Raw genomic sequence first — 17908 nt, 5'->3', positions numbered from 1 at the left:
ATAACCAGGCATAATCTTACAGATATGGGAAAATCAGCACAAAAAGAACAAAACAAATAGTGTCTTTTGTTATAAATATGGAACTTCTATTCAGGAAAGTCCCATTTGTCTTTTTTTAGGAAGTCCAAACTTATGCTTAGTCACTCTCATGCTGAAAATCGTATAATAATTAATTTACAATAAAATTTCAATGATAAAGAGTATTTAAATTTTATAAGTGAATTTAAGGCATTAGTAGTTGGAATTGCAATGGAAAGGAGGTGGGAGGAGTTCATGAATTCCCACAGTTCTTCAAATCATGTCTACTTTACTTCCTATTCACAAATGCTAGCACTATCCATTAAGCTGAAAACCGTGTCAGAGTAAGCCCATATAAGGGGATCATTTGATTCCTCTCTTGAGAGCTTGTTTGGAGGTTCTAGCAGGGGAGCGCGGCTACTTGTATACCCTTGACCGAGAAGAACAGTCCTCCTCTATCAGGGATAATCATCCTCTTCAACCGAGCGCATAGTAGCTTCAGGAGGGACGCACATGGAGCAGTGAGGGAGGAAGGGGACACCCGCCTAGCCAGCCAGATCAGCTGAATCAACCCTTGGTGATCAATGGGGTGACAGATGTTGCAGCCAGATCACCCTCACATCCAATTCCTCTCTTCCTCTTCATGAAATCTATAAGCTTAACAAATATTTGTGTCCTAGTTACATACACACGCACGACTCTGGGGTAAGCACTCTAATGCACACCCGGCCCTCAAGGAGCTAACAACTGACTAGCCTTTTGCTCCCCTCACTGATGCTGTGTAAGCCAGTGAATCGAGGAAGAACAAGAGGTCACCATGTTGGACTGGGTGGCACAGTGGGTTAGTCTGAATAAACTCAACTTTCTTGTTCCAAAAGCACAGCTAAATGCAGAACCCAACTTAAGGGAGCTGGAGTGAAGTTTGAGAGGTCAATCAGAGAAGCTCCAGCCTTCTCTAGGATGTTGAATAGCTATCCTAAAATCGGGGCACCTTGAGTCCTGCCTTTATCCGTAGCCACTAATGGGTTCATCAGGAAAATTGATTACCCCAGAAAATAATGCAGAATATTTTCTTCTATTGAAATAGTTTCAGGGATAAAAGAGATTATGGCATGTACATTATAAAGATTCCAGGACAGATGAATTTAAAATTTTGAATCTTAAAATCTAATGAGAAATAAGTGGTGACTTATAAAACTTATCATAAGCATATGACATTCATTCTTTTTTTTCCTAAAAAATGTCTGAATATGTGACCATGAATCCCTCAATATTAGCAACTATAGCTGTCCCATGCCCTGTGAGATTGCATAGCAGTAAGAGAAATTGACATTTCTACTGTCAGCACCATATGTCCTGATAATTAACCCTCCCAGACCTTCTTCCATCTCCCTCAAGGAAGTGAAAAAAATTATAACTAAAAATTCAGGACAGGGCTGGGAGCCCTAGTTCCATAGCCATAGAGTGTGTTAGTTCCCTTGTGTTAGTAAGCTAAAATTGAAGATTTCATCACCTGGTTAGCCTCAGAAGTTTCAGTCTAAAGGGCTCAGGGTAGCCCTAACCTCATTTGGTGACCACAGGGAGGAGGTGCAAGGCTGTAGACAGTTTGAGGCTACCAACCACACAACCAAGAAAATAAATTCAAGATTCCTTAGATTAAGGAGGGTTGACTTTATCCTTAAGGTATAACTCATGGCTATGTTTAGCACTTACCAAAGGGATTTCAGTCTCAGTATCATTTATTTTCTTCTGAATAGCATACTGCTAATAAACGTAGAATCATCATCTCTCCACTTCAGAATTAAAACAGAAAAAGACTTCATAGCGGGTGTGCTGCATTGAATAATTGGGAATACTTTAAGATTAGTTGCTTTGTCCATAAACAAAGGCAGAACTACCTGTTTCCTAATTCCCTGACTTATGAAGAATCTTTTTATTTCTCCAATAGGCTGTTCGGTTTTTACAAGGGAATTCTGCCACCCATCTTGGCTGAAACACCAAAAAGAGCAGTGAAGGTAAACATCGTATGTCTTCCCGCTGAGTGAAGATGGACTGTGGTCAGAGCTTCAGCATCAACACATCCCACAACAAACTCTGGGACATTAATGGGAATTAAACATAAGACACTAAACATTTTAATGCAGAAATTATAACATAAGCTTTAGTATAATTAGACTTAGTCTCTCAAATATTGGTATATTGGTTTCTGGATTTTTCCCCAGCTAAAGACATTCTCTTCTAATGGGGAAATTACACAAAAAGCACAGTGGGGAATGAAGTTCATGTAAGCAAACCACAGCAGCCACAAAAGAGCTTGGACTTTTTCTCAAGGCAATTCATAAATTTTCCTTTGGAGCAATGATTACTAAAGAACGAGAGAGAGAGAGAAAAGAGGAGAGCAGTAGAGAAACGTTTCTCCCTAAATCGTTCCCATTTTATGAACACAGCAAACTAATACATTCTATTTCTTTCTCTGTGATTCTTGTATAACACATGTATTTGGTATGCTAACTTCCTTTTTTCCCCTTGGTCTCCTCTGTAAAAATTCTCTATTCTGGTTTTCACAAAATTATTACTTCCGCACCACGCTGATTTCCATTCTTTAACCACATAACTATGGAAGTTTACGTACTACTTGCTGGTTCAGTATCTGGATAGGAACACAGAGATCTAGCAGGCCTTCCAGGGGAGAAAGAACTAAGTCTGATCACTCCTTTATATGTTCTCTCAGACAAAAGTCTTGATCACTGTGACTCTGACTGGCATCGCCCCCTCCCCACCACCACCCACGTCACCAAATATGGCTTTGTCTTTCGGTAATAAGGATAACACAAACTTAGACTGAAAGACTTCCTTTCCAGCTAACTACATAAAGCTTTCTTCATGTACATTGCTCAATTTGTATTCCCAGTATTCCTGAAAGGTAAGGAAAAGCAGCTTATGTACTTTTACTCAGTAAATTAAGAGGGTTACTGGGTTTAAAATTATGATTAAGAAAACCAACATATATACACAGACACCAAACTTTTACATTATGTCAAAATGGCAATTTAGTAGGATTTAATTCAGGTCTAGAATTTAGGAAAGAAAGCTTTAAAACATACTTTATAAATTCATTCTCTTTGTTGCTGTAGTTTTGTGATTTTATATTATTGCTTCAATATAAATTTCATTATAAGGATCTGAATTGCAGCAGAGAATCTGGAAAAAGTTCACCAAAGTACACAAAAGGGCTGAATTGAATTATGAAATGGCTTCACTTGATAAAAGATTGCCCAAGTAAACAAACAGAGCAGAGTTCCTGTTCAAACGGAAAGTCACTTTGTCTCCATGGAATAATATATTCATTTGTTCAGAGTTTTACATGTATAAATAAAGTAAACTATAAGTAAAGTTTTTCCTGAAATATTTTCCCTTAGTACTATACAATGGAGACAGTTTAAACTTCAAGAGGATTAAGGTTTATCAGTGTTGAACCATCTTTCATGGGCAAAAAAAAAAAAAAAGTTGAGCTTTACAAAACTGAGTTAGTCTCGACTTAAAAAAAGCAACGCTCCCTGCCAGAACAATGGTTAACAGATGAACTTTTGGGCAACTGGATATGGTGTATGTGTCCCAGACATCTTGTTTCAAGTAGATTTTACCTTAAAATTATTGAGACATATGGTAAGTACATTGGCTTTTTAAGTATAACTTTGAGTTAAATGTATCTTTACCAGATGGATAGCACTAGTTTTTCAACAATTTATGAAAACATTCATTTTATAGATATTTGTCTTAGGATTTGTGAGGAAAATGATCATCTGATTGCAATGATTTCTTATATCATAAACTGCTTCATTGTATGTCATCAAAGTTTACTTCAAAAAAATATTCAGAGACCATAGATACACACCTGCATACATACATAAATATGGTCTCTGAATATTAAATATAAATAGAAACAGACAATGCTAAGTTTTTTCTGTACTTTCTTCTTTTTTTTTTATTGAAGTATAGTCAGTTTACACTGTTGTGTTATTTTCTGGTGTGCATCATAGTGATTCAGTTCTATATATATATATATATATATATATATATATATATATATATATATATTCCTTTTCACAATCTTTTTTATTATAGGCTATTACAAGGTATTGAATATAGTTCCCTATGCTATACAGTAGAACCTTGTTGTTTATCTATTTTATATATAGTAGTTAGTATCTGCAAATCCCAAACTCCCACTTTATCCCTCTACCCACTCTTTCCCCCTGGTAACCATGAGTTAGTTTTCTATGTCTGTGAGTCTGTTTCTGTTTTGTAAATAAGTTCATTTGTGTCATTTTTTTTAGATTCCACATATAAGTGATATCTTATGGTATTTTTTCTTTCCCTTTCTGGCTTGCTTCACTTAGTATGACAATCTCCAGGTCCATCTATGTTGCTGCAAATGGCATTACTACCCTTTTTTATGGCTGAGTAGTATTCCATTGTGTGTATATATACCACATCTTCTCTATCTAGTCATTTGTCAGTGGACATTTAGGTTGTTTCCATGTTCTGGCTATTTGTACTTTATTCTTTGAAATGAGATTCATTAAAATAAAATGACTAAATAAATGAATGGCAAGTAAATAAAACTTCCACTTTCACAAATGAAGACTGAATTAGTATTGAAGTTAGCAAAAGGAAATGAAGACCTCTGAAAGAGACCAACTGGTTGCTCAGAGATGGCAGGCACCACATTCCAGGTTCCAGGATCTAGTCTTGAGCTTAACAGTTCCAGAAATACCATTTTTCAAAGGTCATACTCTCAAGGACTGCTTAATGCTAACCAAACTTGTGAAAGGTTATAAATTTTGAAGGTTATTTGTTCACCACTCTATCCTAATGCTTATCACGGTGTCTACACATAGTAGATGTTCGATGGATAGTAGATGAGTAAATGAAACATATATAAATGGAAACAGAAAGAAAATTTATTACTCTATAGCAGGATATATTCTGGTCCTTCTCCCCCAAATTCCCAAATCTACTATTCAGAGTTTCTGAAAGGCCAAGACTTCCATTTCCAGCCAAGATGAAGTCAGAGGGACCAGATTTACTCTCCTGCCTGAAACAGCAGAAACAGAAAATGAACAAAATATATGAAACCACAATTTTTATGACACTGGACATGAGACAAGGAAGGATAGTCATACCTGAGAGATGGAGAACAAATGAGATGAGCCCTGTGGCTGCCCCAGCTTACTGCATTGAGAGAGTTTCCAGGCCCACGGACACGCAGGGGAAATCCAGCTCACTCCCTGGGATGAGAAGGAGCTGAGACGCTGGGGAGGCAGCTAGAGTTCACAGGGCAGAGTATCAGAGAAAGAGAGTGCTGCATGGAGAGAGATTCCTAAGATCTGCAGAGGGGCGCCTCAGGTATCTAGCTGACCAGCTCACACAAGAGCAAACTAGCAAGGCCTGGAAAGAGCATCCAAAGGATTTCAGGGAATGGCAGGATTCGTGAGCAGTCCCACGGGGCTGGGAATAGTGCCTGTTCCCACCAGCTCAGGGCATTGAGGGGGTACCCAGAAGAGGTTTGCCTCTGTAGTGGGGAATAGTTAGTCCTAATCTGAGCACTGCTCAGGTCCCATTTGTTAAAAGCAAGACCCAAATGGATCAAACTGTTTCCATGTAATTTAGCTGCAGCCCAGAAGAGAGGATCAGGGAGGTCAGCTTAGTCATCAGACTGCTCAGTGAGCGTGGATGAAAGCAAAGGGAAAAGTGCCGTCTGGAGGGCTGGGCCACCCAGGCACTACACCCGCCTCCCGTGCCCAACCACAACATGACACTTCTCCAGGGACCACATGGCCCAGCCCTTCTCCCTGGGATAAACTTCTAGATTCCACTATATAGGTTACATATAACATATTAATTTGGATTCCAGGTTTTATGTTCAAGGTTCCCAAAACCCTAATTGAGTATGTATGTTTTCAAAACTCTTTAGTGGCATATTTGCTTGACTTCGGGTAGGTAACATTATTACATGTTGACCTCCTAATTCCATCCTTACCATGTAACCTCATATCTTATATGATAGGGTACTTTTATCACATCTCTGCAATAACTAATGTTGTGGATGAGAAATTACTAAGAAATATCATGAAAGCAGGAAGGGTGTAGTGCTGTATGGAAAGGAATTAAAATAACAACTAGTCTACTAGTTTTTAAGAATATAGTTCTAGTATAACGTCTTCCAAGCTTTGAACATGGGAGACGTCCAATAAATATTTGTTGAATGAATGAATAAATAAATGAATATGTTTAGTTAATATTGGTTTCAAACTATAATGACATCACATTATTTTACTATTGTTGAAAATCCATTTTAAAAGATTTTAACTTTACCTTTCTTGAGATATTGATTTATTTTATATTTAGTAAATTAAACTTTGGCTGCAAAGGTAGAAATTAAAACAAGATTTTTTTTTTAGTTTGAAGCACTACTTGCTTATTAGAACGTGTGATTATTTATTGTTCATTACTTCTGAATTTAGTACACTAGCAATTTCTCACTGACCTGTAGGGCTTCTTCCGTTCCAGGAACCTGAATTATTCTATCCTAGCCATTCACCAAAATCTTCCAGCAAGACTCCTGATGAGTACCAGTCAGCTAGGAGTAGTTTGGGTTTTTTTTTTTTAACAGTTTTAGAGATGGGGAAATGAAAAGCCTAGAATTGCCTCAAAGTGTAGACTTGGAATTCCCTGTGAGAATTGCTCAGAGGAACTGGTCAAGCCCATGTCCCCAGACTATTCCTTTGAGATCCCAGTTTGGTCCTTAATTCCTTGTCATGACAGAAAGTCGAAAAGAGAAAAAAATGCATCCTCACACTGGAAGGTAACAAGGTAGTGAGGCCTCCCTGAGGCCCAATATCTCCCAGAACTCAATGTAAACCCCATAGAACAGTGTTCCCAAAATATGAGTCATGACCTCTGAGTCCTGAAATCAATTTAATGGGTCACTAGATGTCGTGGATCATGACCAGAAAATGTTTTGATGAAATAGAGTAGAAACAGAATGCATCACACATAGTGAAGGGGTAAACATTGTTTTATAGCTATGTTTTGTTTCAGTTATAAATACGAGCCTGTACTGTGTGCTCGTATGGCACCTGTGTTGGGTAAATATTTTTTACATAGATTGTGATCAGAAAAGTTTGAGATCTTCTGCCTTAAGAGACTCAGTTTCCAGAGCCAGGGACGGCAAGGAGATCTCAGCAGCAAGAGAATTCCAGTGCAGAGAACCTCTTCCCAAACCACTAACAATCATGGCTCAGCAGTGAGTAGTACAGTCTTGTGGTTAAGAGCATACCCGGGCTTTGAAATTAGACGTAGGGGGAATCACAGGCCTCCCACTCAACTAGCTGCAGAACATGTGTCTACAGATGGGAATCATGGTAGTACTATGACCTGTTACCTGATGAGATGATATGGATTAAATGCAGTAGCACGTGCAAAGGCCTCGGTGTGCTTCCTGGACCACAGCAGGCTCTCACAAGTGCTACATGTAACTTAGCTATCTATGGTTCCTTTAGTAACCAAAGTGAAAAAGGAAATGGAAGCTAAAATTTTCTGAAAGTCTGCTATGCACCAGGCATGTCAGGAAATCATAGTCAAGTTCTCTTATTTAAGGGCTACTCTAGAAGCTAAGTTTTAAGTTCTTGAGGCCTAGAAAGTTCAACCTACACTGTCACAGCTAAGTAGCATAGCCAGGATTCAGACCTAGGACTGCTCACATCAAAATCCTCACAAGGTGATTATCAAAAGAATAGTGATGATGATGGCTATGAAAAAGAAGAAACAATAAATGATCTTTTAAACCCAAGACTCTCTTTTCCCTTTAATGGTTTCTAGTGCATCTCTCCTCAAAACTGTGTTGGATCCTGGTGGTATTATTTTAACAGCAGGATAGTTTCAAGTTTATCACCACCCACCAGAATGTTAGACCTAGAAGGCAGGGGTTTCTCTTTGTTTTCTGATGCATCTCCAGTGCCTAGAACATAGAAGGCATTCAATAACTATTTGCTGAATGAGTGAATGAATGGATCCCTCTTCTAGAAAAGACTACATCCATTGTTGATCGAAAGGACCATAACACAAATATAGTTCCTGAGTCTTTAAAAGAATTAAAATCTATCCAGTGATGTAATGACTCTTGAGCTGCCCAAAGACTCATTATAGCCCTATCTACATGAAACTACCTCTTTCTAACAACAGAATATTACGTGGCCCTCAAATCTACATTTTTTTTTCTTGCCCCATTGTACTGGGTTATAAAGTAATAGATAGAAGAAGACATTTAAGACCATGAACTACCCATGCCATTTCTGAGGTGTTGAGAATCAGACCCTAGCAGGACCTAAGAGTGTGTTTCATCAGTGATGTTGGCAGCTACCTTACAGAGTAGGAGCTATTCTGGAGCAAAGCATCATGTTCAAGCAGACTGTTGTCCAAAAGCTATAATATAGAAAGACGGGAGAAAAATTTATTTGGGGCATATTATCAAAGTGATCGATTAAATTTGCCTCCATAGAAATCTATTTGCAGAGAAAATTATATTAAACATCATCTACTGAAGGAACCAACAACATCTTCATCATGATCAGATTTTAAAGAGAGGAATAAGCAGCTCTCTTTCCTCATTCAGGTTAAGGACAGTCTTACTTTCAGGCAGGGGATAGACTAGATGTCCTTGTTGGGTCCTTCCCTAGTTTATCATAGCATCTTCATCATCACTGAGTGTTTTGAAATTCCATGGAACAGTAGAGATAACGCAGCAATATAAATGCAAGTCAAAGCTGAGAAGTGGATGTCTTTTACAAGCGGGTTAGAAAATTGGGCATTCACTGGGAAAGCATAGAAAAAGCATAGGAGACCAAAGATTTCAGGTCTGTATGCCTATAATTCTGAATCACTGCCATAAAAAAGAAGTCTATTGATGTCTGGGGAAACTGAAAATGGTCATGGTAAATGGAAGCTGTACGGTTCATTTACTGCTATAAAGGATTCCATCAGCTCTTCTGTAGGTTATTATAGCTGTATTTGAAAATGTGAATGTTAAAGTAAGATTCAATAGCAACTAACCGAGACCGGATTAAAAACTGTGTTCAATGGTTTATCATTTTCTAAAATACTGGTTAATGTAATGATTTACTAAAGAAATTTGAGTCATTTCAAGGGTTTGTTGCAGGAAATTGTTATAAATCTCTGGGTTTGGTTTTCTTTCACAGTTTTTCACCTTTGAGCAGTACAAGAAATTGCTAGGATATGTGTCACTGTCACCAGCATTGGTAAGTGAGAGTATTTATTATACTTAAGTGTGTGGGTTATTTCATAAAGCAAAATCTGGAAACAAAACCCCTTTTGACTCCCCAAGCCCAGCTACTAAAATATGAATTCGAGTTATTCAATGTTCAGCTACTTGTTGAAAGCCATCTTCCTAATAACTCACAATTTGGCTATTTTATAGCTCCCAGTGATGAATTTATGATAATAATGATATGTGTGGAAAGGCCCATATGAGATATGGTTGAAAATATAAAATAAAGGGTTCATTTGTCAAAGACTCTTGTAAAGCCAAAACATGCGTATGTTTACAGACACACTGCACATATCTATTTATGTGAAAGTCAATGTGCCTAAAATTATTTCCTAATAGGTCACTTTTCCAGCTTTTGCTCAAGGTGTAGTAAATATAGGACTTCAGGTCACTCTGTGGTCAGATGCAGACTGAGGAACCTTTTGTGAGAATAGTGATCTCACAATGACATGTCTCAGCTATTACATGAAAATCATTTGGTGATTTGAACCTTTGCCCATGCCTCTCCTTCTTGGTCATTCTGCTGCTTTTCACAGAACAAGTTAAACTATACTGACTAAGCTAGCTCTATGTGTGCAGCGAGGGCCCAGAGAGAGCACATGCACTAACTTCTCCCTCCAAATCTGCAAAACAAAACTCAACTAAACTAAGTCGGCATTGCCCCTGCAGTTGACCAACAGTGAGCCTCCCACCCACTAGGAAAATCGCCCAGTTTACCTGCTGGAATGTACTTCAGAACTCAACCAGAGGGGCAGCGTTCTGAGCTTCAGCTCTTTAATTACTTTGCTTGTAAAGTTTCATTAAAAATAATTGTCTGCTTTTTAAAAAAATCATCTGTGCTCTCTTTCTAGGAAGGATCCAATTAAGAAACCTTATAGTGTCACTTTGGGTTATAACAGAGAAACCTCTCATTCATCCTCTTGCTTAAAAAATGGGGACTTTGAGGTGACCTTGCACAGAAGGAAAAGTGGCAGCATGAGTCCTAAAATTACCTAAGATTTTTTTTTTTTAGTTCCTCACTGTCTTCCCTGAATGTCTCCCTTTACTTTGAAAACATCTTGTTAAAAAGAAGATTAAAAACTTCCTAGCAAAGGACAATAAAATATGGTCTCCAGAGGGCAGCCGCTGTTCTGTGCCAAGGATTGGTACCACGTGAGAGACTGCAGTTCTTTGGACCCTCTTGAGAGTACAAACAGAAAAGCACTTGGCCACTCCAGATAGTCTAACTGAATTCATGCGGACTCTATACAGTTTTTCTCTTTTCTTGAACTCATTTATTCCAGTTTCTTTTTGATACAGCTAAACACTTCAACAGCCCTTAAATGTCCCCTGGTGCTCGCACATGAAAAGCCTAGGAGGCTGGGAACCCGACAGTTACCGCTGGTCTCTGGAACAATCTGGGTAACATGATCTGCTGATAGCTGATCAATTCTTTTGACAAGAGACTGCTGAACACTAGTTCTGACAGCAAATGTAGCTGAGTTTTATACAAGAACAAAAAAGTGAATTACTTGGAAGATTGCATATAGTAATAAAAACCTGAACATCTGGATTTTCGCTCTTTCAGTCAGAAGAGTCTGGGACTAGTTTTGTTTTTTTTTTTCCCCCTGCATTTGGCTTCCATGATGGAAGTCTGAGATAAATGAATAAAATATTTGGTCTGTTACCCTATACAAATATGTTTAAAATCGTAATGAAGAGGCTTGGAAGGAAAACATCGTTAAGAATTCCCTCTCTCCTGGAATCTGTATACAATCCCATTCTTCCTCTCCATTTTTACGTGCAACAGTAACAGTGGGTTTTGTACAGCACATTACAAAGGGCTTTTGCATGTTATTTTGACCCTCATGATAACCGTATTAAATAGAAAGATTAGCTATGATTGGCTCCATTTTACAGATGGGAAAACTGTGGCTTATAAAAGATTCAGTGATTTAAACACAGAGCTCCAGCTAACACACATCGTGTTTTCATGTGGATTAGGAAAATGTGTCCCTTTCTCCTGACTGATGCCTCTCCAGGACTCCAGCATGGCAAAGAAGTTGCAGGATTTCAGCCTCCACATCACCTTTTTGCCCAAACTGCTGTATGTGGCAGCTCTGGTCACATAGCCAACAAAGAGGCAGAACCGGGACCTAACCCCACATCTCCTGGCTCTGGACTCTGCCCTGGCTCCACCTTGCCTCCCCCTCCAAGGTTACAGAACATTCCTTCCTCCCTTTTCACTTTTAGTCTCCTACTTTGAAGAAATTAGAGACTTCTGACAAGAGTTTCTGTTCTTTATTCTTTACTGGCTTTTTTCTTCTCTTAGTTGTATATAGTACTACCTCTTCCAGAATTAGAGGTTCAGCACTGAAGAATTTCTTCTTTTTTTTCCCGGCATCTGTTTTGGGGGTTTGAGGCTTTGTTTCATTTTGTTTTCCTGCTCTGTGTGTGTATATGTGTGTGTGTATGTTTTAGTAGTTGTGGTTATTTTTGATACAGATTTTCTGAAAAAGCCTTAAGCATTTTACTTAGAGGAAAATTCTAGAAAGTTGTTCTTTCCTATTGTAGAAATTCTTAACAGCAAATAAGAACCTGACACACAGCCATCTTTTGATAAATGGTTTAGATTTTAGTTGAGCCCTTCAAAACAGCCTAGCCATTTCTGATCTCACCTTTTATTCCTCAGCTTCTAGGTCTAGAAGGACAATTAACAGTTTAAAAAGATAAGGAAAGAGTGAATTTTAAAATCTTTTTTTTTGTCTGTTAATAGTCTAGAATAGTGACTCTCAGAATACATTTATATGTTTTCAGCTATACTCTTTGGTCTATACTCCTTGGTTACCTGAAATCTAGCTTTTTATGTACATTTTATTTGTGGTTCTGCTTCTTGAATTTTTTATGTGCTCAATAAATGTATTTAAGTGTGTGTTTAAAAATGAAGCTCTTTTTTTTACAAGGCGAACTCTCTTTTAATTGTTACATGTGCAGATGTTTTAGTATCCACCTTATATAAATAAAACAACCTTTCTTTTCATTAAAGGAAAAATTCATTGTTGATGGGACTTTGACGTTTTATTTTGAATTGTTAGGATGTGGTTTGTGGCTTCTGTAATTTCTTCTTCATGAATTGTCAGCATCTAATCAAGATCCAAAGCTGTTTAGTAATGGTATATGGTGCATTTATGTGAGTTTCTCCATTCTCTTTATAACATTCAGCTGCATAGTGTAATGAGTGGGATGCTTAATCCGGTACATATGATAGCTTGTTTTAAAGTATTCATTGACTTAATTTTTCTAGACATTTGCCATTGCTGGATTGGGATCTGGACTAACAGAAGCCATCGTGGTCAACCCTTTTGAGGTAGTAAAAGTTGGCTTGCAAGCCAATCGGAACACATTTACAGAGGTAATCATTTAATGATTTCCTATTGTTGAGGGAGTGTAAAAAATTATTTTTTGGTGTATATACATATAAAATTATGAATCCAGGTCTTATCCACTTGTTAAAGCTATAGTAACTTATTAAAGCATAAGAGAAAGTGAAATTTCTTCAACAAGGAAAGCATAAACAAAAATGTCCCAAAGTCTGATGGACAAACACTTGTTTATACATTTTTATTTTAGACTTGTAGTGTAATCTATAATGACTTGTTTGGAAATGTTTTCTCTACTTCTGGCAAAACTTCTATTTCACGTTTTACTAGAATAGACTATAGCAAAAACCACTGAGGTGATAATATTAGTGTGCTTTCTTTAAAAAAAAATTATGAAGTCATTTTATGAAATTACCTCACTCCTTTCCCCACTCCACCCACAGCCATCCCCCAAAGATTCTGATCATCTGTCAAGCTTGTCTTTTGGTTAAATCTGAATGAGCAGGCTACCAAAACTGTGGAGATCACCACCTGGACAATGATGGGTCTTGACATTTAATCACTGGTACATGATGTTCCATGAAGACAGCTTCCCTTGGTGTGTGCTGCCTTCACTTCCTTCCGGTTGCCTAATAATTCCCTTTAAACCACCAAGTCCAGCTGTTCTTGTTTTATTCTTTTGGGTGCCAAGCACAAGACAGGGGAAAAAACAAGGGGATTGGCATTCCCAGGTCCTTTCTTAGCATTTTAATTTACTTCCACAACTGGGTAGCATGTGGTATAAATTGGTTTGGAGTATCTGCTGACCTGAATTTCTCCGTAGAAAAGTTCCCCTGCCTACTACTTAAGCAGCTGCTAATGGGTGGAGACCCCTCTCACTCCCGCCGCACTTCCTGCCTGCTGATACTGCCTGAGAGCTCCCTGGCAACTTCTTGAGCAGGAGTGTGGGAAAGGGGAGAGGGGCCTGACTCACCTGCAGCTGCCAAGCCCCGTGGAGGACAGGGTTGGGCGGCTACAGCAGATGGTGTCTACTCAGATGAAGGTAATCCTAATTAAGGGAGTTTGGGGGTTTTTTGGTTTTTTGTTTTTTATGCTTCAAAAGGTTGTCTTAATTGCAGTGATATATAGTGCTTCAATAAAGGTTGAAAATTCGTGGATTGCTCTAGTCTTTGTTTCTGTTTTGCTTTTTCTCTATTCTTCCTTGAATGATGGAAAAAGATGGCAAGGACTAAGGAAAAAAGAAAAGAAACACTTTTCAAATGTCCTATCAGTGTGAAGCATTTAAGACAGCCCCCCATGGAATGTGATCAAGGAAAATTTGATTTGTTAGGCTGGGAGAATTAGCAGCTAGAAGATAACTTGGAGCTCCCCATTCGATGCCCGTCTTACCCATTGGGAAGCTTGCCTTGGGGCAGCAAGGGGTAAGGGAAAGAATACACAGGCCTTCAAACTGCAGTCCTTTATCAAGACAGCATGTAAGCAGAGGAACACAAATGGGACAGAGCACCGAGAAGCACTCAGAGGAATGAAAATAACGTTATCACAGCGCCTCTGCTCATGCCTAACGTTCTTTCTCTCTCCTCTGCTCTCAAGAAGGTTCTACACTGAGGCCATGTAAGAACTGTTGATGTTTTGCTTGTGCTAAGGCCTTGCTCGAACCTGGCAAATACTCTCCAGTGCAACACAAGAATGCTGCATGTGCATGTGTTCCTGGTTCATTTACACAAGTGTGTTCTGTGTAAATTGTTTATGTAGATGCAGCCATTTTCTTTAAGTAGGGGAGAGACGGGAGCTCGTTTAGGGTCATTTCTTTTGCAGAATCCACTGAACTGGATTCATTGTCAGATACTTACTTAGAGAAAATAAAATCTATTAATTGCATTATATTGGTCATATTACCTCAACTAGTCAGAACTTAGGAAAAGAGGGTCACACATATCAGCGTTTATTTCCAGCAGCTGTCAGGACTCAGTGGCTAACCTGAGGCGGCACTTTATAGGCAATATTGATCAAATTGAAAAGTAGTCAGCACACAGTCACTCGACATAAAGCAATAGGACTGTGCCTATTAACGCAAAACATCTGAGAGAAAGAAATGACATGATATGAATAGCAAATTTCAGATCTAGTTATTTAAAAGTAACTACCAGTTATTTTTGGCAAATGAAACTGTTTCCTGTGTCTTTTGACTAGGACCCACTGGAAGGCCAAAGCCTTCCTCCATTGACTAGCACTTCCTTTTATCCAGCAAGGGATACCCTTTTGTTCATCTGTACCTGTGTTGAATTAATCCATATGTTAAGTATGCTCATGTCAGCATTTGTATGGCCAAGGATAATTATCCTTTCTTCACTCTGAGGCTTTGTAGATTGTTAAGAAGTACGGGGGTGGAGTAGGGGGAGAAGAGGAAGAGGAAGAGAAAGGGAAGAAGAACGGAGTTAACTTACCCAGGGGAAGGTATAGCTCAAGTGGTAGAGTGCATGCTTAGAATACACAAGGTCCTGGGTTTGACTCCCAGGTCCTGGGTTTGACTCCCAGTACTTCCTCTAAAAGTAAATAAGTAAACCTGATTATCTCTCCCCCCAAAAGTTTAAAAATAAAATTAAATGCACAATGCATTTGAAGATTACATCTCTTTTTTAAAGAAAAAAAGTTGTAATCCACGTATTAAAGTAATGCATATTTATGTTATGAAACACCAAAAAACTGTATGTTTCCACATATACATAGAAGTGTATAAATGTATTAAAAATGATCCAGACTCTTGAGCAGTGCTATCCAACAGAAATACAATGTGTGCCACATTTTCTAGTATCTATAGAACAGAGGAAATTAATTTAATCCTATATTTTTTTAACCCAGTATATCCAAAACAGTATCATTTCAACATGTGATCAGTATACAAATTATATGAGATATTTTACACTCTTTTTCCATACTAAGTCTTAAAATCTAGTATGTATTTTATGCTCACAAGCACATTTCAGTTTGAAGTAGGACATTTCAATCATTCAGTAGCCACACATGGATGATCTCACTGACTTCCTCATAGGACAGTGCAGGTCTGGAGGAATTCATGCACACTCCTCACTGTGGTTGCCTCTGGAGAGGAGACTGGAAGAGATCAAGGGAGGGCTTGATGTATTTGAATGTTTAACATGAGAATGTATTCAGTATTATCTGAAAAGTTAATATCAGTATTAACATTTACTTTAACACTTGCTTATTGTAGAAAATTTAGAAAATACAGAACCATGTAAAGAAAAGTAAGTAATCCAAAAGAAATGTTCTAATGGCTCTGTCAGGGTCAAACCCACTTCAGGCAGAAACCCCAGCTGATTCAGGTGGGGATGACTTGCTGGCCCATCTCAGGACTCAGCCTTGCCTAATTCAGCTTCCAGTACTTCACTTACAGTAGCAGGAACCCCCATTTTTTCCTGCTGTATAATTTCTTAAGAAGTTTAAACTTTATGCGCAAATTATCAAAGGACACATATGAACAGAGCCGTCTAGAACAGGAAGGCTATTGGTTTGGGGAGAGAAAACCCATGAGGCTTTAGGGAGAAACCCGATCAAGCTCTTTACCATTTCCTGACAGTATGGCCTTAAACAAGTGACTTGCAGTTCCCTCCATTGTAAAATGATGGTGATCAGTCCAACTACATTCCAGCCAGGCATCTCTGTGAAGTGGATAGAAACACAAGCACTGCCGGGCTGTCTGAGCTACTGACGATGTGACAGCCTCCTGCTTCCTACTCTAACCAGATCCCAGTGTCCTCCTTTGTTAGGGAAGAATAGTAGCCATGGCCACATCACATGGTGTCATGAGGGTGAGTTGAGACATGCATGTAAAGCTGTCAGCACAATCTGTCATGTAGTGATGGTTTAATAAGTGTTAGTAGTTATTATTGCAGCCTGCTTTTTATGAGAATTTAAATGTAATAATATACACAAAGGTCTTACTTGGTACATGATAAGCACTCAACCAATGACAACGATTTCTAGATGCAAATTGAGCTTATAAATTCTTGAGGTTAACTAGAGACAGGTATAGCTGGAGATATTGCCCCAATTAATATCAAGCAGTCACAGCTGACTCCAGTTGTGGGCGTGAAAGCAGCTCACTGAGCGATGGTGTCCCATTTGGGTCATTCCCAGCTACCAACACAATCCATTCAGCCCAAATTCTGTATCAAGGCTTAAGGGCTGGAAACCTAGTTACGGTGACTACTGACAAGGTCTTTAAACTCAGATGCAGGCCTACTATCATAAACAGTAGTAATTGGATATCTGTTTGCTGTAAATAACTTACAAATAACAGCAGAAGTTAGAGATGAAACTAAAAACACTGGAAGCCACTTTCGAAAGTGTTCTACCACAATCAGGATATTCTTCCTCTGGAATACAACCATGTGGGGTTAACGTGGATTCTTGATTAAGCCTTCTAGGTCACTTCACCTGGAGGTTGTGAACGAAGCTCCTTTTCAGTTACAGCTACCAGGTGCGGTGGAACACGAGATGCATGGGCTGCACACAGCATGGCCAAATGGCCTGACAACAGCTGTAGGGAAAACAGAGCCATTTCCCCAGAGGCTTATTTTGCAGGGAGCTGACTTGCTGGTCTGCCAGTAGTGTGTTTCTCAGGCCACAAGTCTGCCGCTCAGCCTTTCTGCCTTCGTGCTTTAGTTATGAACCACTGTGGATTCCCACACAGTAACGGTGGATTTTCCTATCTCATCAGCCTGAGGAGGTGAGTCATCATGGTCCTTTAAACATGAAAATTTCCCGAGAAGTTGTCTGCAGTGCAAGAGAGCCTAGGGTAACAGTAGTCAGATATTACTCTTAATATTACACCTTATGTCTTGTGGGCAATGGCAGAGTGATAAAGATGGAGCAGAAGGGCTGCCGTGGTCCTGGGTGCAGAGAGCATAGTCTAGAAGGAGGTTGTGGGATGTTCGTAGATGTCACTTGGCCCTGTGTAGAGGCATGGCAGGCAAAGGGCCAGAATGGGGCCCTCTGTAGTGGTGGGAACCAGGAAAGCGGCCCCTCTGGCTGGGGTCCCAGGGCTGAGAGCAGAGGCTGCGTCTGCTGTGTTCTTGGAGCCCTCAGTGAAATTCCTGACAGGATTTCCCAGGAACGGCAGGTACCCTGCTGGATCCAGCTGCCTGTGTTCTCCCCTCTG

The 17908-nt window shown here is 39.1% G+C and overlaps 1 protein-coding gene across 9 annotated transcripts in view; it reads left to right on the top strand.

The window, feature by feature from the left end:
• Window positions 1–17908, top strand: part of SLC25A21 (solute carrier family 25 member 21) — a 421523-nt gene that overhangs the window by 366540 nt on the left and 37075 nt on the right. For all 9 annotated transcript variants that reach the window (XM_032481914.1, XM_032481920.1, XM_032481919.1 and 6 more), the window contains 3 exons: window positions 1967–2033; window positions 9279–9338; window positions 12651–12758. In XM_032481914.1, the coding sequence (XP_032337805.1) occupies window positions 1967–2033; window positions 9279–9338; window positions 12651–12758 (235 nt within the window). The remainder of the gene's footprint in view (window positions 1–1966; window positions 2034–9278; window positions 9339–12650; window positions 12759–17908) is intronic.

The sequence above is a fragment of the Camelus ferus genome, chromosome 6, assembly GCF_009834535.1.
Source record: "Camelus ferus isolate YT-003-E chromosome 6, BCGSAC_Cfer_1.0, whole genome shotgun sequence".
Taxonomy (NCBI): domain Eukaryota; kingdom Metazoa; phylum Chordata; class Mammalia; order Artiodactyla; family Camelidae; genus Camelus; species Camelus ferus.
Note: the sequence above shows the minus strand (reverse complement) of the source record. Positions and strands in the feature narration are given on the sequence as shown.